The 25,643-nt window shown below is 43.2% G+C and overlaps 1 protein-coding gene across 2 annotated transcripts in view; it reads left to right on the forward strand.

Moving 5' to 3' along the window:
• LOC128657217 (gastrula zinc finger protein XlCGF57.1-like) overlaps nt 1-25,643 on the forward strand; it is a 171,740-nt gene that overhangs the window by 4,234 nt on the left and 141,863 nt on the right. For both annotated transcript variants that reach the window (XM_053711474.1, XM_053711475.1), the window contains exons 2-3: nt 23,907-24,014; nt 24,996-25,094. In XM_053711474.1, coding sequence (XP_053567449.1) covers nt 25,065-25,094 — 30 coding nt within the window. In that variant the 5' untranslated portion in view covers nt 23,907-24,014; nt 24,996-25,064. The remainder of the gene's footprint in view (nt 1-23,906; nt 24,015-24,995; nt 25,095-25,643) is intronic.

Consider the following 25,643-nt stretch of genomic DNA (forward strand, 5'->3'; position numbering starts at 1 on the left):
GAATGTGCGGGAAGCAGTGGCGCGTGGGGGCCTTGATCAGTGGCGTGTCTCTGTTCGCCGCAAGGCCTTAAGGAACAGTGTCTGCGCAAGGAAGGCCGCAAGGCCTTAAGTGGGAGGGGCTAAGAGGGAAGCAGTTGGGCAGATCATCGCTGGAGGGGGGCGGGAGCGGGTAGGACCGCTAAGCTGCTAAGTTGGTTGCGTGGGAGGGTTAGGAGGGAGGAGAAAGCAGGTGGGGCCACTACGCTACAGAAAAAAAAAGTTGACAGCAGCAGGGGGAAGGGGTGAGGGAGAGGTGATTTTGGCCCATGTAACAGGCTTTAAGACTAGTAAATAATAAAGGCTTCGTTATTTTTACCCACACACTGCCATGCAGTATAAAACTCTGTATGGGCATGCAAGATATTTTTAGTTGATTATTGTCACAAATCTGGACATATTCTCTCATAAAGGTTTGCTGGTTTACTGCCCTATATATACAGAGAGAGAGAGATTCTCAAAATTATGCAACTCACACAAATTTTGATCAGTTTGATGGTGAACATAAAAATGTTATTGAAATGTGGAATCATAAATTATGTGTTCAAAATATACAAGGCTAGATTATAAGTGGAGCACAAAATGTCACTTTCGCGATCCACTTAGTAATACCAGCGCACACATGTGTGCTGTTATTGCAGGTTGAGCACAATGCAAACGCGTCCTCTTGTTCGCATTGTAGGGAAGCATTGTGCTCACGAGAGATCGCTTCCATAGGCTCCAATTCGAGTCTCGTTCTCATGCTGTGAGACACAGCATGAGAACAAGCGCAGCTAAGGAGGTAAGTCACACAGTGATTGGCAGCAAATTTAAATATATATGCATATATTCATATATATTTATGTGTTAATATGTGTATATAAACATTATAACACATACAGTGAACGAGGGCTAGGGTGAGGCCCGAAACATGTTTGGAACTCTTTTCCATCAGACCGCAGTGTTTTTCTTACAATTTTTTATGGTGATCTTGATGTTTTTTTAATCTTTTTGCTAAATAAATGTTATTTTTTATATAAATTATTTTTCTTCATTTTTGAGAGGTGCGGAGGATATCTGCTTTCTATATAAGCATATACATATATATTTATAGAGAAAAGTCCCCATACACCACAATGTCTCTCTCTCTCTCTCTCTCTCTCGCTCTCTCTCTCTCGTCACTGCGTCTGTCAGTAAAGGAGAATCATTGTATTAATATCTGACAAGTTCAGTTGCGCTGAACAAGACAATGTCTGACAAGACCGAGAACCAAACCTCAGACCTTCCTGAAGCACACGGAGGTAAGCAGGACGTCACATGCATGTCACCTGGTTTTGTCACCAGAATGGAATACTATTTATAATAACAAACCAGAAACATCAGTGATCTGATTGCCTTAAAGTGATAGTAAATTTGCACAATCTTGTAAAGCCATGCTAGCTATACAGCACTTCAGAGTTTGTTGAGTGCCGTATAGCGAGCACGGCTATTAGACACAAGGTGGAAACATCACCTCTTGAAAAAAATTACCTTTGTGTTGTTCGGCAAGAGAAGGGTAATGTATTAAAACAATTGTAAGGTGTTGGTTTCAGAGGGGGGAGTGTCAGGTCAGGCTGAAGCCGCGGGCCCACTGTACCACCTGAAGCAGATGTAGATTATCTGCTAAGGATATCCTTATAACAGACTCAGACCACGCAGCAATGATCCAAAAACTATTCTCCTTTATTGAAAGACACACATCATGTCTTATAGCCTTCAGTAACAGCAGATAGAGTTAACATGGTGACACGTTATGGCCGCGTCATTTTACACAGTTATACACAGTGTTATTCTGGAAAGTTACTAGCTCTAAACAATCTTATATAGTCATAATAATAAATGCATCTGCGAGTACAACAAGGCCGTTTGACCATCTTATTGAGATAATACTCTCCTGGCCTAGGGCCAGGAACATCTACAAGGTTAGCTGGCTTAGCAGAGTAAAATAACAAGCTTATATTTCTCACTACAGAATAACCCATTATAATAAAGTTTAATCATTACAAGATGTATGCAAAAGACAAAATGGTGCCCAAGAACAAGATGGCGCTACTTACGCTAACAATAATTCCTAACATACCACTCTTTTATTCTAACAGAATAACATAAAAATAGACAGGCACAGAAAATGAGGAAAGCCTTGAACAACAGTATGAGCCTAATACTACGGTAACAGAACTCTATGTGAGAATACTAGTGAGAAAAATATTCACATGTCGTGGTATAATTTTATAGGCCAATAGGGCACAATTTTGTCACTACACATAGATGCAGCCTCTCCAATACCTTCCGTCTACCCTCCAGCATCCCCAAAACTACCGGTCTATCTGCACAGAGACCCAACCAGCCCCCCATCTACCCCCAAACAACGCTGCATCTTTTATTTCTCCACCTGCATTGCTAGCACCCCCCAATATGTCCAACAGTTCTTTCTCCACAGTAAAGCATGACATAGTAACAGCAGGCAGGTGGCCTCTGATCACTTTAAGAACAGTATTTGTCCTCTTAGAGCGCTCCACCTTCCTCAGACACTTTGCTTTAATACAGTTCATTTGCAGTAGGGGTGCTTATCCAGTGCTCTTCCGCAAGGAGATGCTGGACATCTGAACTACTAAAAATAAAAGAACCTAGTGTTGCTTAATTCAACACATCTACTATCTATAATGTTTATAATTCTCTAACCATGATCCTAATAGTCAACAATCTCATCGGATATCAACACTACTAGTTTACTAATTATCTTATGCAACCTAAATTCTCTCACACTCCTGTATGAGGAAAGAATACAATCCTAACACCATTTAAAACTACAAAATCTTTTAAAAATAAACACATCTTTATGGTAAGATAAATCCTTTCTTTGACAAACATCAGGAATTACCAAATTCACTTTGCAGAAACAATACCAATTAATAAAAGGGAAAAAATACATTTGCTTTCATAAACTATAATTATGCTATTCCCTAAATAAATATTTCTCTGTATAATTAATATAAACTTTTAGCTGAGACATGTCCTCATTATGTTCTAGAGGGTGAAGAGCCATTCAATAGGTTACAATCCTGCAAGGTTTAGAGTTACGCTTATCTAAAGGGTTACTTTGTTTAAGTACATAAACTACAATGTGCACTAAGACCAATAAGGCATGCTTTTCTGTAGACAAAACTATGTGACTTCTTATATCTAATATCAACAGAAAACAACACCAATACAAGAGCATACAATACAAGAAATATAAGTAAATGAGTTAAAACAATACTCCCCTAATTTAATTGGTTGACCCTGTAACAGCATAACAGGTCCTCAATATCAACCAGCAAGGCACAGTCCAGAGAAGGATAGAATCGTTTTTATGTTCTGACGACACACATCAGAGGAAACAGTCATGGATTACCCAGAGTCCAATTCTGGGGCTGGTACCAGCATGCAATGCAAAGAATGGATCCAAAGATAGTTCAGCAACTTTTACTGCAGTATGGTGGGTAAAACAAGCTTGACAAAAGGTCTTTTATCTTCATTTTTTCTCTTTAAACGGTTTACTTGCATTCAATCTTCAATCTTTGGAAGAGTGCACTTATGGCATTTTATCTGTACAGATTTTACCTAAATATGGAAACTCAAAAATAATTCAGTTAGTATCTTTAATCTCTGGATACAGCTGCATGATCTCATCCTGCAAATACAAATATAGTGTTAAGAACAAAATAGAAAAATAAAAACATTTTAGGTATCTGAAATATGAGAGCAAAATAAAACACAGAAAGACAATGAAGAGATAGAAACCACCAGGGAGGGAAAAAGGAGTGGGGTATGGGTATACAGGCTATGACCGGGGTGACCATCAAGGTAGATGATGGTCCATGGTTTGTCCGTGGCCAGTTTCCCAATGAAGGAACGTTCTAGACGATCATAGGGACGTAGTGCATCCTGCATAGGGATAAGACAGGGAAATTTAGGGCACAGCTGGTGGTTAGGCAATAACATTGTAAGATCAAGAGGTCAAAAGAGACATAGAGCAAGAGAGAAGTAGGTGAACTCAGAGGAGATTAAAAACATTTTAGGTTCACCTTCTTACCTAAAAACAATCACCCCATCACATAAAGATACTCATCAATACTTCCCCCTTGTTTACGTGAAACATCCCATGTGGCACGCAAACACAACATAACAATAAACTAAAAGACAAATCATGCACTCCATTCAGGCATGCAGAATACAATTCTCAATAGCAAGCCACATCAAATACACCGCACTATTCAATATGCCATTCATACAGCACGCTTCCACACGCAGTCACAAAAGAAAAAAACATAACAATGTCTTAGAAAGCATTTAGAACCATACCACACAACAAAACATTAACTGCCGACACAAACTTTAAACAACCACAATTAACCCGAAATTCAACACATATACTGACATTCCCTGAAACACAGCACTCGCAAAACACTACAAATAATTAAAAATCCTAACAGAACCATCTATACCCTGGTTTCTGCAAATTCTACTATGCACAATACTATGAGATCATACTAATAATGCAATCACTGCAGATGCTCAATAAACTCCAGTTGCATATTTTACAAATAAAATCCCTAAACATAAATTTAGGAAGGAACACGCAAACACACATAATTACCCTATTTTGGGAAAGATCAGATAACCATGGTACAGCCACCGTTCTATTTAGCTCCTGCCCGCATGCACCATGCAAATCCACTGTGAAATAAATCATATGTGACACAAATAACTTGCGAAAAGCTCAAGAATCCAGTCTATACTTTTACATAACCAAAATTTTAACAACAACACAATTATTGGATCTAAATCTGTTTATAATTTGATATTCACCATTCTGCAGCTCTCCAGCCAAACACAACAATTGCATATACCACAAAAAATGAGCTTTCTACAAAAGAATAATAATAAAATTTCCCCTTTAAATTATTCCCAATGATCCATTGGCCTTACTTATAATAAAAATGTATACTGACGTTCATTAAATAGCCTAAGCAAGCATAAGCAGCATAAAAACGCACTCACAGTGGGATGCAGGCTAGTTAAAGGGACATTTTACCCAAATTAAAAATTAATTGAAACTGCTAACACAGTTAAATATACTAGTGTTAGGCTTACAGTAAACCTCATTGTCTTCTCCGTAAACATTTCCTTAAAATCTCAGAATTTATATCAGTTTGCCTGTATCCCTTTAAATATTTTCACTCCTCTGTTTGTCTTTTTTTTTTTTTCCGCTAGTCTCACAGATCGCAACACTAAGATTGTAGACCACTTATCAATTCAGTTTGCATTACAGAGAGAATTCAGTTACACTGCAAAAGAAATATCTGCTATCTAAACAGCAGATTTAAAAAGAATAATACAAAGAAAGGTCTCAAAAAATATATTTTGCAAACTACTAATACAGAGTTATTGCTGCTCCTGAACTCCTTTCACATGAGTGAACTGGTCCTTTAAATAATAAAATGACAATTTTCTATTGCTCCGTCTACGCACTGAGCTCTGATTTTACAGACAAATATAAGATAAGGATTATCCGAAATTCAACCTATTACAATTTACCTTACTTCATGTATACACAAACTTGCAAATGCAACTTCTCCTACATTTTAAACTATTCAGCTTGTATAACAAGCCATTGACAATACATTAATATCAAAACTATGTTACAGTTGACTGTCCCTTTAAGGACTAACCATTTATCACGTAAATTACATATGTATACCCTAACCATAATTTAGGCTGTTTGTAGGATTTACCACACAAATTCAACTTCTGTACTGTATCATGACCTGCATATTAATTTATTTGCAACAGAAACGGACCCAAATACTTTTAGATAAATTTAATGATATACAGCCTATGACTATATTTTCTTTTCCACTAACTCTGTGCACAGACCTTACAAATACAACATACTTAACCCATTACTCATACCAGAAAAACTCATATTTACTAGAGCGTGACAAAAATCACACACACCATCGCACTTTCAAAGTGGTTAGTTACTTCACTTGCAAAAACAATATATTTATATGCCGCAACAGGTGGACATTTTTTTTAAACTTGCATACAACAATTATCACTTAAAACTAAAACTGCACATATAACACACATACTTAAAACATGCTGTTGACTTTAAAATACAGTTATAAAAATAACACTACAAAATACCTCCTTACAACGTCTGATTTCCCAGCAGAGAAACAGAAAGAAACATTTTTACAGCGATACAGACACACAAGCCCATCTCATCTCGCATACCAGAATTCACTCCCCCTTTTTTTTTTTTTCTCCGGAAAACAAATATTCAAAATAACATACCAAAGACACATAAAAATACAATAAGATCAACTTTCCACCAGATTTACAATGTATTTGAACGTCTCCGAATTTGTAAGGAATGGCCATCTCCCCACAACTTGAGAAAACATTTCAAAACAGGATAAAAATATCCTCCGTTCCTTTTTTATTTTTTTTATTTTGTTATTCTGTTGATCTAAACAACTCTTTGACACATAATATCATACACATAACACATGACACATCAAAATATACAAAATTTCCTTTTCATTACTGCAACCAAAGAGAGAAAGAGTTTTACCAACGGAGCTGCTGTAACAGTTTTTTCCTTTTTTCTCTGATCTGTGTGTGCGCTTAGTGGCGGCCCCCCTTCTTTGCCTGCTACATTCTTTAACACAGAGATTGCTCATTAAATCTACACAGCAGTGCTTACTGACAGTATTTTTTTACGATCCCCTCCCCTCTCGAGTGGATGCAGTATGTCTCTCTGCTTGAAATGTTTCTGTCTTTATCAGAAACTGTTAACCCTTTTGTAGACATTATATATGTAATCTTCTCTGTGCATTATTATCTATAAGCAGATCCCATTCCTCAACACAATAATAGCAACAATAATAAAATGCATAGCCACTTAATATTTTCTAAGCACAGCACAATTTTATAGCAATAAAAAGCAAATAAGCAAAGCAAAGCATCAGATATCAAACATTAGATCCAGGTGGGTAACAAAACTCTATTATAGGAATGAATATGGAAAACTTTAACACACGTGAGACTCACTCACTGTAACAAAGCACTGCCAACTTGCACGGGGAACTTAACTTAAAATCTTCCGTCAAATTGCATGCTAACTTTTATCTCTTGCGCGCTTACCAGACAGAACTACAATATCTGTCTTAAACCAGCACAGGACTATTAACCTGGCTGGAGGGGTTATCACAACTGCCGGCAGGACTTTAACCTCCGCAAACCTGCGCCTCCACCGCAGGAACCCCTTAACCCTTTATCATATATTACCAACACCTATTACAAGACTAAATTTATGTTCAGATTCACAGAGGGAAAGCAGAGTAAAAACACTCATACTTACCGACTGCAAATCCCACAAGCTGACACCAGAAACTGTAAGGTGTTGGTTTCAGGGGGGGAGTGTCAGGTCAGGCCGAAGCCGCGGGCCCACTGTACCACCTGAAGCAGATGTAGATTATCTGATAAGGATATCCTTAGAACAGACTCAGACCACGCAGCAATGATCCAAAAACTATTCTCCTTTATTGAAAGACACACAACATGTCTTATAGCCTTCAGTAACAGCAGATAGAGTTAACATGGTGACACGTTATGACCGCGTCATTTTACACAGTTATAAACAGTGTTATTCTGGAAAGTTACTAGCTCTAAATAATCTTATATAGTCCTAATAATAAATGCATCTGCGAGAACAACAAGGCTGTTTGACCATCTTATTGAGATAATACTCTCCTGGCCTAGGGCCAGGAACATCTACAAGGTTAGCTGGCTTAGCAGAGTAAAATAACAAGCCTATATTTCTCACTACAGAACAACTCATTATAATAAAGTTTAATCATTACAAGATGGATGCAAAAGACAAAATACTTATGCTAGCAATAATTCCTAACAACAATGAAACTAATAAAAGTCGGTTACAGTGCATTATCAATTAAATTAATTAATGATAAACTAAAGTCTATTTCATTTAATGCATTGATTTTGTATAGCTTTACCAGATCGTGCAAATTTACTATTATTATCGGTTATTTGTAGAGCGCCAACAGATTCTGCAGCGCTACTATCACTTCAAAGGGACATAATGCTCAGTACTATCTTTGTGATATACAGAGATTTATATTAAGCAGCATTTAAATATCTTTACCCTTTGTCAGGGTGCCAGGAATCAGACTGAGACGAGAAGTGCAAAAATAATCACACCTTTATTAATAGCAAAAAATAATAAAAAGTCCACAAGTCAAATAACAAGCCAGGAGTCAAAACCAGAGCTGGTAGTCAGACGAGCCAAGTCTGGAGCCAAAGTGAATAGTCAGACGAGCCGGAATGAGGAACAAGGAAAACAGCAGAGTCAGGAACAAGCCAGGATCAGGAACCAACTCTCACAAACAGGTCTGAGACAACGCAAAGGCAAAGCATACTGAACAGAGGCCCTTTAAATAATAAGTGATGACATCACAATTCTGAGACTGTATCCTGTCTCACATGGATGATGCACACCAGTCTGGCCATAAAAGGAAGTGCAGGAAATTAGCAGCATCCCCCACAATGCACCATAGTCAGGAAGAGAGGTGAGTAAAATGACTGCCAGCAGCACATGGAAAACACAACATGGCAAACAAAACCCTGACAGTACCCCTCCCCCGCAGGAGGACAAAAGGCTTATTGGGGAAACGGGCATGGAAGGCACGGAGGAGGGCGGGAGCATGAACATCAGAGGAGGGAAACCAAGAACGCTCCTCCGGACCGTAGCCCCTCCAGTGAACCAAATACTGTACACGGCCCCTGGACATACGAGAGTCAATAATGCTGCTGACCTCATACTCCTCATGGTTGTCAACAAAGATAGGATGGGGACGAGGCAACACAGTGGTAAACCGATTACAAACCAATGGTTTCAAGAGGGAGACATGAAAAACATTGGAGATGCGCATAGAAGGAGGAAGGTCAAGAGGCCACAGGATTAACCCATTGTAGTATTCGGAAAGGACCAACATAACGGGGAGCCAATTTATTGGAAGGCACACAAAGGTTCAAGTTGCGGGAGGACAGCCAAACTCTCTCACCAACCTGGTAGGAAGGTGCGGGCAGACGCCTACGATCAGCCTGGAACATTTGGCGCTGCATAGAACGATGAAGGCAATCCTGAATCTGCACCCACGTGGAACGGAGTTGCCGGAGATGCTCCTCCAAAGCCGGAATACCCTGAGACATGAATGAATCGGGCAACAAGGATGGTTGAAACCCATAATTCGCCATGAACGGGGATAACTTGGAGGAAGCATTAATAGCACTATTACGAGCAAACTCTGCCCAAGGTAACAGTTTAGACCAATTATTGTGGTGATCTGAGACATAGCAACAGAGGAACTGTTCCAGAGCTTGATTAGACTGTTCCGCAGCCCCATTGGATTGAGGGTGATATGCCGAGGAGAAGGAAAGCTGGATTCCCATTTGAGCACAAAAGGAATGCCAAAATCTGGAGACAAACTGGCTACCCCAGTCCGACACTATCTCCTTGGGTAACCCATGTAAACGGAAAAAATTGAAGCAAGCTCCTGAGCGGTAGGCAGCTTCATCAAGGGAATGCAATGTGACATTTTAGAAAAACGGTCAACCACCATAAGGATAACAGTATTGCCATTGGAAACAGGGAGCTCGACAATGAAGTCCATGGAAAGATGTGTCCAAGGACGCTCACCATTAGCAATAGGTTGAAGAAGACCCACAGGAAGATGTTGAGGAGTCTTATTCTGTGCACAAACTGAGCAGGAGGCAACATACGCAGCAACATCAGAACGAAGACCTGGCCAGCAGAATTGTCGAGTGACAGACCAAATCATTTGGTTCTTGCCTGTGTGACCTGCGGCTTTAGGATAGTGGAAGTGTGCAAAAGTTTAGTTCGAAGATTCTCAGGAACAAAACACTTACCACTAGGTTTCTCAGGAGGTGCATTGGTGTGTGCAGCCAGGATCTCCTCCCCCAAGGGAGAAGTCAAATTAGTATGTATGGTACCCAAAATATGGTCAGGAGGTATAACAGGAGTAGGTACAGACTCCTCCTTGGACAGAGGCGAAAATTGTCGAGAGAGGGCATCAGCCCTAAGATTGTTACTACCAGGCAGGTAGGAGACCACATAATTAAACCGAGACAAAAATAGCACCCATCTGGCCTGTCGGGGCGACCAACGTTTTGCTTTAGATAGATAAGTTAAATTCTTGTGGTCAGTAAGAATGAGCACTGGCACGCTAGTACCCTCGAGAAGATGCCTCCATTCCTTAAGTGCCAAAATTATGGCCAGTAATTCCCTGTCGCCAATTTCATAATTTCACTACGCTGGAGACAATTTCTTAGAGAAGAAACCACACTGATGCAAGGAACCGTCAGGCGTAGGACGTTGAGACAAGAGGGCACCTACTCCAGTCTCAGACGCATTGACCTCAAGAACGAAAGGCAGGACAGGGTTAGGATGAGCCAGAACTGGAGCGGCAGCAAAGACATTCTTAAGACTATCAAAGGCCTTAATGGCAGTAGGTGACCAATGGAGTGGATCATTCTCTTTACGGGTCATGTCTGTGATAGGTTTGACCAAGGAAGAAAAGTTTTTAATAAACTTTCTATAGTAATTGGCGAACCCCAAAAAACGTTGAATAGACCGAAGACCAACTGGGTGAGGCCACTGCAGAACTGCAGATAACTTGTCAGGATCCATGGAGAACCCTGCAACGGAGATAACATAACCTAGGAAGGTTACTTGAGTCTGATGGAACTCACATTTCTCGAGTTTACAAAACAGGCCGTTCTCGCGTAGTCTCTGAAGAACCCGTGTAGCATCAGAACGATGAGCCTCAAGTGTGGGTGAGTGTATGAGGATGTCATCTAAGTACACCACAACACACTGTTGCAACATATTTCGTAGGACATCATTAATAAATTCCTGAAAAACAGCAGGAGCATTACATAGGCCAAAGGGCATTACAAGATGCTCATAATGCCCGCTCCTGGTGTTAAATGCTGTTTTCCATTCGTGCCCCTCCTTAATCCTAACGAGATTGTACGCTCCTCTGAAATCAAGTTTAGTAAAGTCCGTAGCTCCCTTGAGGCGGTCAAAGAGTTCAGAAATAAGCGGAATAGGGTAAGCATTCTTAATGGTAAGACGATTAAGACTCCTATAATTGATACATGGTCTTAACTCGCCACCCTTTTTCTTCACAAAGAAGAAGCCAGCCACTGCAGGAGAGCAGGATTTGCGGATGATCCCCCGCGACAGACCTTAGGTGTGAGCGTTTCCCGGCCGTGTAGGACAAGACTTCAAAAGGTGGCCCTGTAACCCACAATAGAGGCAGAGCCCCTCCCTCCTCCTAAAGGCCCTCTCCGCCGCGGAAAGACGCGTGAATCCCAGCTACATCGGCTCAGCAGTACCTGGTGACTCGGGACCAGGAGGCATGGGAGGAGAGGGAGGCATGGGTGGGAAGGAACACGTAGGAGACAACGGAACAGGAGGCTTCCGCAAGCGCTCCTTGAAAGAGGGCCTCTCTCTGAGTCTGATGTCAGTTAGGATAAAAAAAGACACCAATGCCTCGAGATCCTCTGGTAAATCTCTGGCAGAAACTTCGTCTTTAGTCGCATCAGAGAGCCCATGAAAGAAGGCGGCAACAAGGGCTTCATTGTTCCAACCTACCTCTGCAGCAAGCGTATGGAACTCAATAGCATACTGAGCAACAGATCTTGTACCTTGCTGAATGGACATGAGTCGTTTAGCAGCAGAGGAGGAGCGAGCCGGAACATCAAATACCCTTCGAAAGGAGGCCACAAATTCAGGGTAATTTGAAATCACAGGTTTATTAGTCTCCCACAAGAGATTAGCCCAGGTAAGAGCTGTGTCAGAGAGTAACGAGATGAGAAATCCCACCTTAGCTCTGTCAGAGGGAAACGCCTGAGGTAACATCTCAAAGTAAATGCCCACCTGGTTCAAAAACCCTCTACACTGAATAGGATCACCTCCATATTGCTGAGGTAGAGGTGCAGAACCGGACATGCTCCTGGTAGGACTAGGTGCAGCAGCGGAAACAGGAGCAGCCATAACTTGCGGGACACTTTGGTCCAAATGTGCAGTGCGAGTCAGCAGGGTTTGCAGGGCTAGTGCAAATTGATCCAAGCGGTGATCCTGTTCATCCATCCTGGAAATGTTGTCAGGTAAAGGTGGATTATTAGCACCTTCAGGATTCATGGCCTTTGTGTATTGTCAGGGTGCCAGGAATCAGACTGAGACGAGAAGTGCAAAAATAATCACACCTTTTATTAATAGCAACAAATAATAAAAAGTCAAGTCAAATAACAAGCCAGGAGTCAAAACCAGAGCTGGTAGTCAGACGAGCCAAGTCAGGAACCAAAGCGAATAGTCAGACGAGCCGGAATCAGGAACAAGGAAAACAGCAGAGTCAGGAACAAGCTAGGATCAGGAACCAGGAAGGACGTCAGGCAGCCAGGTAATACACAAGAACTCTCAGAAACAGGTCTGAGACAACGCAAAGGCAAAGTATACTGAACAGAGGCCCTTTAAATAATAAATGATGACATCACAATTCTGAGACTGCATCGTGTCTCACATGGATGATGCACACCAGTCTGGCCATAAAACTAAGTGCAGGAAATGAGCGGCATCCCCCACAATGCACCATAGTCAGGAAGAGAGGTGAGTAAAATGGCTGCCAGCAGAACATGGCAAACACAACAGGGAAAAAACCCTGAAACCCTTGTTAATAAAAGGATCAACATTCATAGTTCATAAAGAGGATGTGATTTGTTCTCTTGGTATCCTTTGTTGAAAACCATATGTTTATACCCTAAGCAGTAGCAGTGCACTACTGGAAGCTAGCTGGTGACTTGTGGGTACACGACTTAGTGTCTTGTCATTGGCTCATGAGATATTCTCAGCTAGCTCCCAATAGTGCCTTGCTGCTCTGAAGCTAACTTTAACTATGTGTTTAATATATTTGTAGGAGTTAAAACTTTTTGCAACCAACCATGCAATAATAAAATGCTGTAACATATTTTCGTTTTCTTTTTGTACTTTTATGTCCCTTTAAATGGGGGTGGTGCTGATGTAATGTTAAACATGGCTACTGCAGTGGGTTTTTTTTTTTGTTTTTGTTTTTTTTTAAGCATTGTGTATTCTACAATGTCTTGCACTTGTGTGTTTTCACTGTATAACAACAGCATACTACTGATGTATATATCCCTTTAATTAACTGAATATTTGTTGGTTAATAAGGTTAATAGGCACAGAGCTGTGTAGTTACTATAATGTGTATGTGGTGCTGTTGGTCACATACAAGGAGCAGTAAGTCAGGGGTTTAATAAGGTTTATAGACACAGAGCTGTGTAGTTTCTATAATGTGTATGTGGTGTTGTTGGTCACATACAAGGAGCAGTAATTCAGGGATTTAATAAGGTTTATAAGCACAGAAGCGCTCAACCTGGTAACGAACTAAAGCATAATAGCTTGTTCTATGGCTAGTTACCACCCAAGAAGTAGCCTCTTTTTGCTCAACATGTGCCTTTCACAGAGAAGAACTTTCCTGTAGCATATCAGTTATGTAGTTACTATAATATGTGTTTTTTGGTCACATACAGGAAGCACTAAAACGGGTTTATAGGCACAGACCTGTGTAGTTACTATAATGTGTATGTGGTGCTGCTGGTCACATACAAGGAGCAGTAATTCAGGGGTTTAATACGGTTTATAAACACAGAACTGTGTAGTTTCTATAATGTGTATGCAATGTTGTTGGTCACATACAGGGAGCACTATATCAGGGGTTTAATAATGTTTATAGGTACAGAGCTGTATAGTTACTATAATGTGCATTTGGTGCTGTTGGTCACATACAGGGAGCACTAAATTAGGGGTTTAATAAGGTTTGCATAAATAAAAACAGAGAAGTGCTCAACCTGGTAACAAACTAAAGCATAATAGCTTGTTCTATGGCTAGTTACCACCCAAGAAGCAGCCTCTTTTTGTTCAACATGTGTCTTTCACAGAGAAGAACTTTCCTGTAGCATATTAGCTGAGTAGTTACTATAATATGTATGTGTTTTTATAGTCACATACAAGGAGCAGTTACTCAGAGGTTTAATAAGGTTTATTGGCACAGAGCTGTGTAGTTACTATCATAATTATGTGGTATTGCTTGTCACATACAGGGAGCACTAAATCAGGGGTTTGGTCAATGCAGTTATTATAATGTGTATGTGGTGTTTTTGGTCACATACAGGAAGCACTAAAACGGGTTTATAGGCACAGACCTGTGTAGTTGCTATAATGTTTATGTGGTGCTGCTGGTCACATACAAGGAGCAGTAATTCAGGGGTTTAATTAGGTTTATAAGGACAGAACTGTGTAGTTTCTATAATATGTATGCATTGTTGTTGGTCACATACAGGGAGTACTAAATCAGGGGTTTAATAATGTTTGCATAACTAAAAACAGAGAAGCGCTCAACCTGGGAATGAACTAAAGCATAATAGCTTGTTTTGTGGCTAGTTACCACCCAAGAAGCAGCCTCTTTTTGCTCAACATGTGCCTTTCACAGAGAAGAACTTTCTTGTAGCATATCAGTCTGATCCTGACTTAACAGTGCAGTCCAGCCCCGAAATACCAGGCAATACCTCTCTGTTTATAGGCACAAATCTGTGTTTTTATTATAATGCGCAGATGTAGTTACTATAATGTGATTTTGCTGGTCACATATAGGGAGCACTAAAACAGGGGTTTAATAAGGTTTATAGGCAGAAAGCTGTAATGTTAAATATGGCTACTGCAGTGTTTTTGTTTTTTTAAGCATTGTGTATTCTACAATGTCTTGAACTTGTGTGCTTTGTCTGTATAACACCATTATACTACTGACGTATATCCCTTTAATTAACTGAGTATTTGCTGGTTAATAAGGTTTATAGGCACAGAACTGTGTAGTTATTGTGTGTATGTGGTGTTTTTGGTCACATACAGGAAGCACTAAATCAGGGGTTTAATAAGGTTTATAGGCACAGAGCTGTGTAGTTACTATAATGTGTGTGTGGTGTTGTTGGTCACATACAGGAAACACTAAATCAGGGGTTTAATAATGTTTATAGGCACAGATCTATTTAGTTACTATAATGTGTATGTCATGTTGTTGGTCACATACAGGGAGCACTAAATCAGGGGTTTAATAAGGTTTATAGACACAGAGCTGTGTAGTTACTATAAAGCATATGTGGTTCTGTTGGTCATATACAGGGAGCACTAAATCAGTGGTTTTACTTGGGTTCTAATGAAGTTTCCTACTGTTAAGGTCCCACTGTGGTTTTATACTGTCATAGACAGAGCATTAAAGAATCACCTCATATGAGACTATAAATAACCATTACTATTTAGAATTAAAGGGACATTACCGCTGGGCACAACTACAATACAACGGTCACTACTCACCATATTATTGTTTTTCCTCCTCTGCCTGCAGCTCTCTTTAGAGCTTTACTCTTATTTCACCTTTTTATAGGTGCTGAATGCTGTAACTTTGCTTTTTAATACAGGGCAATGCCATATTGGAGTTTTCTCACAGCAATATTGTGCGCTTCAGGTTATCACACAATACAGTGTGTGGCGTTTTATATTTTTGCAGTTATTATACACCTGTTCATTAACCTGAACTTTTTATCTTTTTTCTACTGACCAGTTTTTCTGATTTTAAATGATCTATTAAACTTCATTGATTTTACAAAGTGAGTTTTGAGCGCTTTTCTCTTCTGGACGCTATCTGAATAATATAAAGTAATGCAGGTGCTGCAAATATATCAATCTCCAGGCTAGTCAAGCACACTAACCCCAGGTGCACAGTACAGATGGTAAAAAGCCGGCAACATCACTGTTCTATGAATGCGCACTGCTTCTGTCCCATGGTGCGAGAATACCTACACTCCAAGATGGTGGCACCCAGTGTAAATGTGTAGGACATCAGCAACTGGCACCTGTAAAGGGTTAAAATAAGAAATTAGCTTTGAAGAGAGCAGCAGACACAGAAGGATGGCAACAATTAAACGTTATAGGGTCATGGATTTTAAAATTTGTCAGGCTGCCAGGAATCAGACTGAGACGATAAGTGCAAAAATAATCACACCTTTATTAATAACAAAAAAATAATAAAAAGTCCACAAGTCAAATAACAAACCAGGAGTCAAAACCAGAGCTGGTAGTCAGACGAGCTGAGTCAGGAGCCAAAGCGAATAGTCAGACGAGCCGGAATCAGGAACAAGTAAAACAGCAGAGTCAGGAACAAGCCAGGAACCAGGAAGGACGTCAGACAGCCAGGTAATACACAGGAACTCTCACAAACAGGTCTGAGACAACGCAAAGGCAAAGCATACTGAACAGAGGCCCTTTAAATAATAAGTGATAACATCACAATTCTGAGACTGCATCCTGTCTCACACAGATGATGCACACCAGTCTGGCCATAAAAGGAAGTGCAGGAAATGAGCAGCATCCCCCACAATGCACCATAGTCGGCAAGAGAGGTGAGTAAAATGGCTGCCAGCAGCACATGGCAAACACAACAGGGAAAAAACCCTGACAAAATTACACTGACTTTATTTAGATAGGCAGTACGATTAAGAAGGACGCTCTATATATGACAGCAGTGCTTGTCATGAGAGCATACCGAGATAGGCACAGGGGTGTGCTGTATATATGGCAGCAGTACTTGTCATGAGAGCATACTGAGGAAGGCACAAGAGTGTGCTGTATATATGGCAGCAGTGCTTGTCATGAGAGCATACTGAGGTAGACACAGGAGCGTGCTGAATTTATTGCAGCAGTGTTTGTCATGAGAGCATACTGAGGTAGGCACAGGAGTGTGCTGTATATATGGCTGCAGTGCTTGTCATGAGAGCATACTGAGGTAGGCACAGGAGCGTGCTGAATTTATTGCAGCAATGCTTGTCATGAAAGCATACTGAGGTAGGTAAAGGAGCATGCTGAATTTATTGCAGCATTGCTTGTCACAAGAGCATACTGAGGTAGACTCAGGAGCGTGCTTTATATATTGTAGCAGTGGTTGTCACAAGAGCATACTGAGGTAGGCTAAGGAGCAAGCTTTTATATATGGTAACAGTGCTTGTCATCAGAGCATACTGAGGTAGGCACAGGAACAAGCTTTATATTAGACAGCAATGTTTATCATGAGAGTATACTGAAGTAGGCTGATTAGTGTGCTCTACGTACAGTGCTCCTGGCACGTGCACACTTAGCATACTTCAATATTTTGTTATTGGAAGAAGCTAAATTTAAACAAAGGATACCAAGAGAAAAGGTAAATGTAATAACATAAGAAGCATTGCTTGTTCTTACCCTAGCTGTGTGCTTGTTCAGACAACGTCACTGTGTGCAGCACTGAGGCAGCTAATATTGTGTTACCGCTGGTTACATAAACTTATTATATACAACTAGTACTAAAGCCTGTGTACACGGGCCATTTTTTTCAGAACAGCGGTCCCACCCCTTGCTCTCTCCCCCCTTTCTTTTGCTCTCTCTTCCCCCCTCTCTTTTGCTTTCTTTCCCCCCTCTCTTTTGCTTTCTCTCCCCCCTCTCCTTTGTTCTCTCTCTCCCCTCTTTTGCTCTCTCTCTCCCCTCTTTTGCGCTCTCTCTCTCCCCTCTTTGGCTCTCTCCATCCTTTCTTTTGCTCTCTCTCCCCCCCCTTTGGCTCTCCCCCCCCCTTTGGCTCTCCCCCCCCCCTTTGGCTCTCCCCCCCCTCTTTGGCTCCCCCCCCTCTTTGGCTCCCCCCCCCTCTTTGGCTCTCTCCCCTCTTTTGCTCTCTCTCCTCTTTGGCTCTCTCTCTCCCCTCTTTGGCTCCCCCCCCTTTGGCTCTCTCTCCCCCCTCTTTGGCTCTCTCTCCCCCCTCTTTGGCTCTCTCTCCCCCCCTCTTTGGCTCTCTCTCCTCTTTGGCTCTCTCTCTCCCCCCTCTTTGGCTCTCCCCTCCCCTTTGGCTCCCCCCCTCTTTGGCTCTCCCCCCCCCCCCCTCTTTGGCTCTCTCCCCCCTCTTTTGTTCTCTCCCCCCTCTTTGGCGCTCTCCCCCCCTCTTTGGCTCTCCCCCCCCCCCTCTTTGTCTCTCTCTTTGGCTCTCTTTCCTCTTTGGCTCTCTCTCTCCCCCCTCTTTGGCTCTCCCCCCCTTTAGCTCTCCCCCCCTTTAGCTCCCCCCCCCCTTTGGCTCTCTCCCCCCCCCCTCTTTGGCTCTCTCTCCCCCCTCTTTGGCTCTCTCTCCCCCCTCTTTGGCTCTCTCTCCTTTTTGGCTCTTTTTCCTCTTTGGCTCTCTCTCTCCCCCCTCTTTGGCTCTCCCCCCCTTCTCTTTGGCTCTCCCCCCCTTCTCTTTGGCTCTCTTCCCCCCTTTCTCTTTGGCTCTCTCTCCCCCCCCTTCTCTTTGGCTCTCTCTCCCCCCCCTTCTCTTTGGCTCTCTGCCCCCCCCTTCTCTTTGGCTCTCTGCCCCCCCCTTCTCTTTGGCTCTCTGCCCCCCCTTCTCTTTGGCTCTCTGCCCCCCCCTTCTCTTTGGCTCTCTACCCCCCCTTCTCTTTGGCTCTCTGCCCCCCCCTTCTCTTTGGCTCTCTGCCCCCCTTTCTCTTTGGCTCTCTGCCCCCCCTTCTCTTTGGCTCTCTGCCCCCCCCTTCTCTTTGGCTCTCTGCCCCCCCTTCTCTTTGGCTCTCTGCCCCCCCCTTCTCTTTGGCTCTCTGCCCCCCCCCTTCTCTTTGGCTCTCTGCCCCCCCCTTCTCTTTGGCTCTCTGCCCCCCCGCCTTCTCTTTGGCTCTCTGCCCCCCCCTTCTCTTTGGCTCTCTGCCCCCCCTTCTCTTTGGCTCTCTGCCCCCCCCTTCTCTTTGGCTCTCTGCCCCCCCCTTCTCTTTGGCTCTCTGCCCCCCCCCTTCTCTTTGGCTCTCTGCCCCCCCTTCTCTTTAGCTCTCTGCCCCCCCCTTCTCTTTGGCTCTCTGCCCCCCCCCTTCTCTTTGGCTCTCTGCCCCCCCTTCTCTTTGGCTCTCTGCCCCCCCCTTCTCTTTGGCTCTCTGCCCCCCCCCTTCTCTTTGGCTCTCTGCCTCCCCCTTCTCTTTGGCTCTCTGCCCCCCCTCCTTCTCTTTGGCTCTCTGCCCCCCCCCTTCTCTTTGGCTCTCTGCCCCCCCCTTCTCTTTGGCTCTCTGCCCCCCCCTTCTCTTTGGCTCTCTGCCCCCCCCTTCTCTTTGGCTCTCTGCCCCCCCCCTTCTCTTTGGCTCTCTGCCCCCCCCTTCTCTTTGGCTCTCTGCCCCCCCCCTTCTCTTTGGCTCTCTGCCCCCCCTTCTCTTTGGCTCTCTGCCCCCCCCCTTCTCTTTGGCTCTCTGCCCCCCCCCTTCTCTTTGGCTCTCTGCCCCCCCCTTTCTCTTTGGCTCTCTGCCCCCCCTTCTCTTTGGCTCTCTGCCCTCCCCTTCTCTTTGGCTCTCTGCCCCCCCCTTCTCTTTGGCTCTCTGCCCCCCCTTCTCTTTGGCTCTCTGCCCCCCCCCCTCCTGCTCCCTCTCTGGCTCTGTCTTCGCGGGACCCCGCCCGGCCACGCCCCATCGCGGCAACACCCACCCGGCCACGCCCCTCGCGACGCCCGGCCACGCCCCTCGCGACGCTCCCGTCGGCCACAAACAGCTGTGAGGTCTGGGGAGCGCGTTGCCGCTTCTCACGCAGCAGACCTCACAGCTGTTGAGTAGCTCGCGCTCCCTAGCGCTCCCAATCTGTCAGCTGTCAGCTATGCCGAGGTGCGCGAGAATAGAATCTAAGGCCAAGTGTTTGTCTGTACTGCGCATGACGGCTTCAGACAAACACTTGTCTTTTATAATATAGGATATGGTGCAGCTCTTCAGTGTGTAGCTGGGGGCAGAATTATGTGCGGCACTGAGGCAGCTAATATTCTGTTACCGCTGGTTACATAAACGTATTATATACAATATGGTGCAGCTCTTCAGTGTGTAGCTGGGGGCAGAAGTATGTGCGGCACTGAGGCAGCTAATATTCTGTTACCGCTGGTTACATAAACGTATTATATACAATATGGTGCAGCTCTTCAGTGTGTAGCTGGTGGCAGAAGTATGTGCAGTACTGAGGCAGTTAATATTCTGTTACCGCTGGTTACGTAAACTTATTATATACAATATGGTGCAGCTCTTCAGTGAGTAGCTGGGGGCAGAAGTATGTGCAGCACTGAGGCAGCTAATATTCTGTTACCGCTGGTTACATAAACGTATTATATACAATATGGTGCAGCTCTTCAGTGCTGGGGGCAGAAGTATGTGCGGCACTGAGGCAGCTAATATTCTGTTACCGCTGGTTACATAAACGTATTATATACAATATGGTGCAGCTCTTCAGTGTGTAGCTGGGGGCAGAAGTATGTGCAGCACTGAGGCAGCTAATATTCTGTTACCGCTGGTTACATAAACGTATTATATACAATATGGCGCAGCTCTTCAGTGTGTACCTGGGGGCAGAAGTATGTGCAGCACTGAGGCAGCTAATATTCTGTTACCGCTGGTTACGTAAACTTACTATATACAATATGGTGCAGCTCTTCAGTGCGTAGCTGGGGGCAGAAATATGTGCGGCACTGAGGCATCTAATATTCTGTTACCGCTGGTTACATAAACGTATTATATACAATATGGTGCAGCTCTTCAGTGCTGGGGGCAGAAGTATGTGCAGCACTGAGGCATCTAATATTCTGTTACCGCTGGTTACATAAACGTATTATATACAATATGGTGCAGCTCTTCAGTGCGTAGCTTGGGGCAGAAGTATGTGCGGCACTGAGGCAGCTAATATTCTGTTACTGCTGGTTACATAAACGTATTATATACAATATGGTGTAGCTCTTCAGTGTGTAGCTGGGGGCAGAAGTATGTGCAGCACTGAGGCAGCTAATATTCTGTTACCGCTGGTTACATAAACGTATTATATACAATATGGTGCAGCTCTTCAGTGTTTAGCTGGGGGCAGAAGTATGTGCGGCACTGAGGCAGCTAATATTCTGTTACTGCTGGTTACATAAACGTATTATATACAATATGGTGTAGCTCTTCAGTGTGTAGCTGGGGGCAGAAGTATGTGCGGCACTGAGGCAGTTAATATTCTGTTACCGCTGGTTACATAAACGTATTATATACAATATGGTGTAGCTCTTCAGTGTGTTGCTGGGGAAAGAAGTATGTGCGGCACTGAGGCAGCTAATATTCTGTTACAGCTGGTTACATAAACTTATTATATACAATATGGTGCAGCTCTTCAGTGTGTAGCTGGGGGCAGAAGTATGTACGGCACTGAGGCAGCTAATATTCTGTTACCGCTGGTTACATAAACTTATTATATACAATATGGTGTAGCTCTTCAGTGTGTAGCTTGGGGCAAAAGTATGTGCAGCACTGAGGCAGCTAATATTCTGTTACCGCTGGTTACATAAACGTATTATATACAATATGGTGTAGCTCTTCAGTGTGTAGCTGGGGCAGAAGTATGTGCGGCGCTGAGGCAGCTAATATTCTGTTACCGCTGGTTACATAAACGTATTATATACAATATGGTGCAGCTCTTCAGTGCGTAGCTGCGGCAGAAGTATGTGCAGCACTGAGGCATCTAATATTCTGTTACCGCTGGTTACATAAATGTATTATATACAATATGGTGCAGCTCTTCAGTGTGTAGCTGGGGGCAGAAGTATGTGCGGCACTGTGGCATCTAATATTCTGTTACCGCTGGTTACATAAACGTATTATATACAATATGGTGCAGCTCTTCAGTGTGTAGCTGGGGGCAGAAGTATGTGCGGCACTGTGGCAGCTAATATTCTGTTACCGCTGGTTACATAAACTTATTATATACAATATGGTGCAGCTCTTCAGTGTGTAGCTGGGGGCAGAAGTATGTGCAGCACTGAGGCAGCTAATATTCTGTTACTGCTGGTTACATAAACTTATTATATACAATATGGTGCAGCTCTTCAGTGCGTAGCTGGGGGCAGAAGTATGTGCGGCGCTGAGGCAGCTAATATTCTGCTACCGCTGGTTGCATAAACTTATTATATACAATATGGTGCAGCTCTTCAGTGTGTAGCTGGGGGCAGAAGTATGTGCGGCGCTGAGGCAGCTAATATTCTGTTACCGCTGGTTACATAAACGTATTATATACAATATGGTGCAGCTCTTCAGTGTGTAGTTGGGAGCAGAAGTATGTGCGGCACTGAGGCAGCTAATATTCTGTTACCGCTGGTTACATAAACGTATTATATACAATATGGTGCAGCTCTTCAGTGTGTAGCTGGGGGCAGAAGTATGTACGGCACTGAGGCAGCTAATATTCTGTTACCGCTGGTTACATAAACTAATTATATACAATATGGTGCAGCTCTTCAGTGTGTAGCTGGGGGCAGAAGTATGTGCGGCACTGAGGCAGCTAATATTCTGTTACCGCTGGTTACATAAACTAATTATATACAATATGGTGCAGCTCTTCAGTGTGTAGCTGGGGGCAGAAGTATGTGCAGCACTGAGGCAGCTAATATTCTGTTACCGTTGGTTACGTAAACTTATTATATACAATATGGTACAGCTCTTCAGTGTGTAGGTGGGGCAGAAGTATGTGCAGCACTGAGGCAGCTAATATTCTGTTACCGCTGGTTACATAAACTTATTATATACAATATGGTGCAGCTCTTCAGTGTGTAGCTGGGGGCAGAAGTATGTGCAGCACTGAGGCAGCTAATATTCTGTTACCGCTGGTTACATAAACGTATTATATACAATATGGTGCATTTCTTCAGTGTGTAGCTGGGGGCAGAAGTATGTGCAGCACTGAGGCAGCTAATATTCTGTTACCGCTGGTTACATAAACGTATTATATACAATATGGTGCATTTCTTCAGTGTGTAGCTGGGGGCAGAAGTATGTGCGGCGCTGGAGGTGCTGCTAATATTGTGATGGTGTCTAGCCGGTACTTCCTGTCACTAGTATCCTGCTTGTCTGTCTGATCTTTCTGGTGCGCACAACGCGCTGCTTCCTATTTGCCAGTTTTATGGAGTTCTGAGACAGACTTTCCTCCTTTTTGAATGTCACTAATTTAGACTAATTTTCATACAGTGTTATTAGCTATCCAGCTTCCTGGGTTTACTGCGTGCTGACACCTCTATTAGATCACCTGCTTAGCCCTGTATTGTGTATATCACAAACCACAACTGTTACGTGTTTACAGATACAAAAGTTAAACAGACAGCAAACTTTTTCTTTAGGTTTATTTGTGTAGCTTTTATTATATCAGTCTTGTAAAACCTCACAGTGCGCTGGTATAGGCTCTCTCATGTAAGGTCATTCACCAGAGAGTGTGAGATCAAGGAGTTACACTTTTCCAATATGCTGGTTCCTATTAACCTTTAAAGGGATATGGAACCCAACATTTTTCTTTTGTTATTCAGAAAATTCCATTTTAAAAGTTTCCATTTTATTTCTATTTTCAAATTTGTTATGTTTCCATGATATTCTTTGTTGAAGAGATACCTAGGTAGATGTGTGGAGCAGGAAACAGTGCTGCCAGAATCTAGACACATTCACACTCATGATTTTTTTGTAAAACTATTTACTAAATGATTAGGCTTTCACTAATTGTGTAATAAACAAAATCATAAAGTATAAACTGCTGTTATATAAGTTTATGTTACACCCTGTACTGTGCTCTATCAGGTAACTTCCTGCTGTAATTACAGGGCGTCTAGAGGAAAACCTGGGCACTGGGCTATTAAATGTGAAGGAAGAGGATGAGACAGATGACATGAATAGTCATCAGACTGAAATACATTGGTCCCTCCCTGCCGGTGAGTAGTAATACGTGAGTCTTCCGGGGCTGTGCACACAGTTACTTACTGCTCTCCCTCCCTGCCGGTGAGTAGTAATACGTGAGAGTCTGCCGGGGCTGTGCACACAGTTACTTACTGCTCTCCCTCCCTGCTGGTGAGTATTAATACGTGAGAGTCTGCCGGGGCTATGCGCACAGTTACTTACTGCTCTCCCTCCCTGCCGGTGAGTAGTAATACGTGAGAGTCTGCCGGGGCTGTGCACATAGTTACTTAGTGCTCTCCCTCCCTGCCGGTGAGTAGTAATACGTGAGAGTCTGCCGGGGCTGTGCACACAGTTACTTACTGCTCTCCCTCCCTGCCGGTGAGTAGTAATACGTGAGAGTCTACCGGGGCTGTGCACACAGTTACTTACTGCTCTCCCTCCCTGCCGGTGAGTAGTAATACGTGAGAGTCTGCCGGGGCTGTGCACACAGTTGCTTACTGCTCTCCCTCCCTGCCGGTGAGTAGTAATACGTGAGAGTCTGCCGGGGCTGTGCACACAGTTGCTTACTGCTCTCCCTCCCTGCCGGTGAGTAGTAATATGTGAGAGTCTGCCGAGGCTGTGCACACAGTTACTTACTGCTCTCCCTCCCTGCCGGTGAGTAGTAATACGTGAGAGTCTGCCGGGGCTGTGCACACAGTTACTTACTGCTCTCCCTCCCTGCCGGTGAGTAGTAATACGTGAGAGTCTGCCGGAGCTGTGCACACAGTTACTTACTGCTCTCCCTTGTAGTTTACTGTCTGGTTTATAAGCGCAGATAACACAATGAGTTTAACCCTTGTTTAGTTCATGTTGTATTTTTATACTGGGGTATTGAGGATCACGGTAAAAAAAAGGAGGAGAGGGAAAAGGAGAATGTGTGAATTTGGTGCTATCATCTATCTGGGAAATACACTGATGGTAAAGTTATAAAAACTAGATCATGTGATATAAAAACTGAATCTGCTTTATTTGTACAGATAACGCTGATATAGTGAACGTTGAGATAACAGAAGATCTGTGTGTGAGGCGTCAGCTGGGAGCACCAGATGTGGAAACCAGTGACAGCATCAGCCCAGGTAAGTGTGCACTTGTGTTGTGTCTGAGGGATACAGGTTACAGGTGAGTGTTTACATATGTTCTGCCTGAGGGATGTAGGTCACAGGTAAGTGTGCACGTATGTTGTGTCTGACAGATATGGTTTACACGTAAGTGTGTATGTGTATTGCGTCTCAGATATCCAGGTTTACAGGTGAGTGTCTGTGTTTATGTTGTGTCTGAAGGATGAAGGTAGCATGAGTGTTGTGTGTCAGGTACGTGGGTTACAGGTGAGTGTGCACGTAGGTTGTGTGTGAGGTACACAAGATACAAGTGAGTGTGTATGTATGTTGTGTATGAGGTATGTGGGTTACTGGTGATTGTGCACATATATTGTGTGAGGTATGTGGGTTACAGGTAAATGATCACATATATTGTGTGTGAGGTACTTGGGCTACAGGTTAGTATGCACATATATTGTGTGTGAGGTACTTGGGTTACAGATGAGTATGCATGTATATTGTGTGTGAGGTACTTGAGTTACAGGTGAGTATGCATGTATATTGTGTGTGAGGTATGTGGGTTACATG

This window comes from Bombina bombina, chromosome 4, assembly GCF_027579735.1.
Source record: "Bombina bombina isolate aBomBom1 chromosome 4, aBomBom1.pri, whole genome shotgun sequence".
In the NCBI taxonomy this organism is placed as follows: domain Eukaryota; kingdom Metazoa; phylum Chordata; class Amphibia; order Anura; family Bombinatoridae; genus Bombina; species Bombina bombina.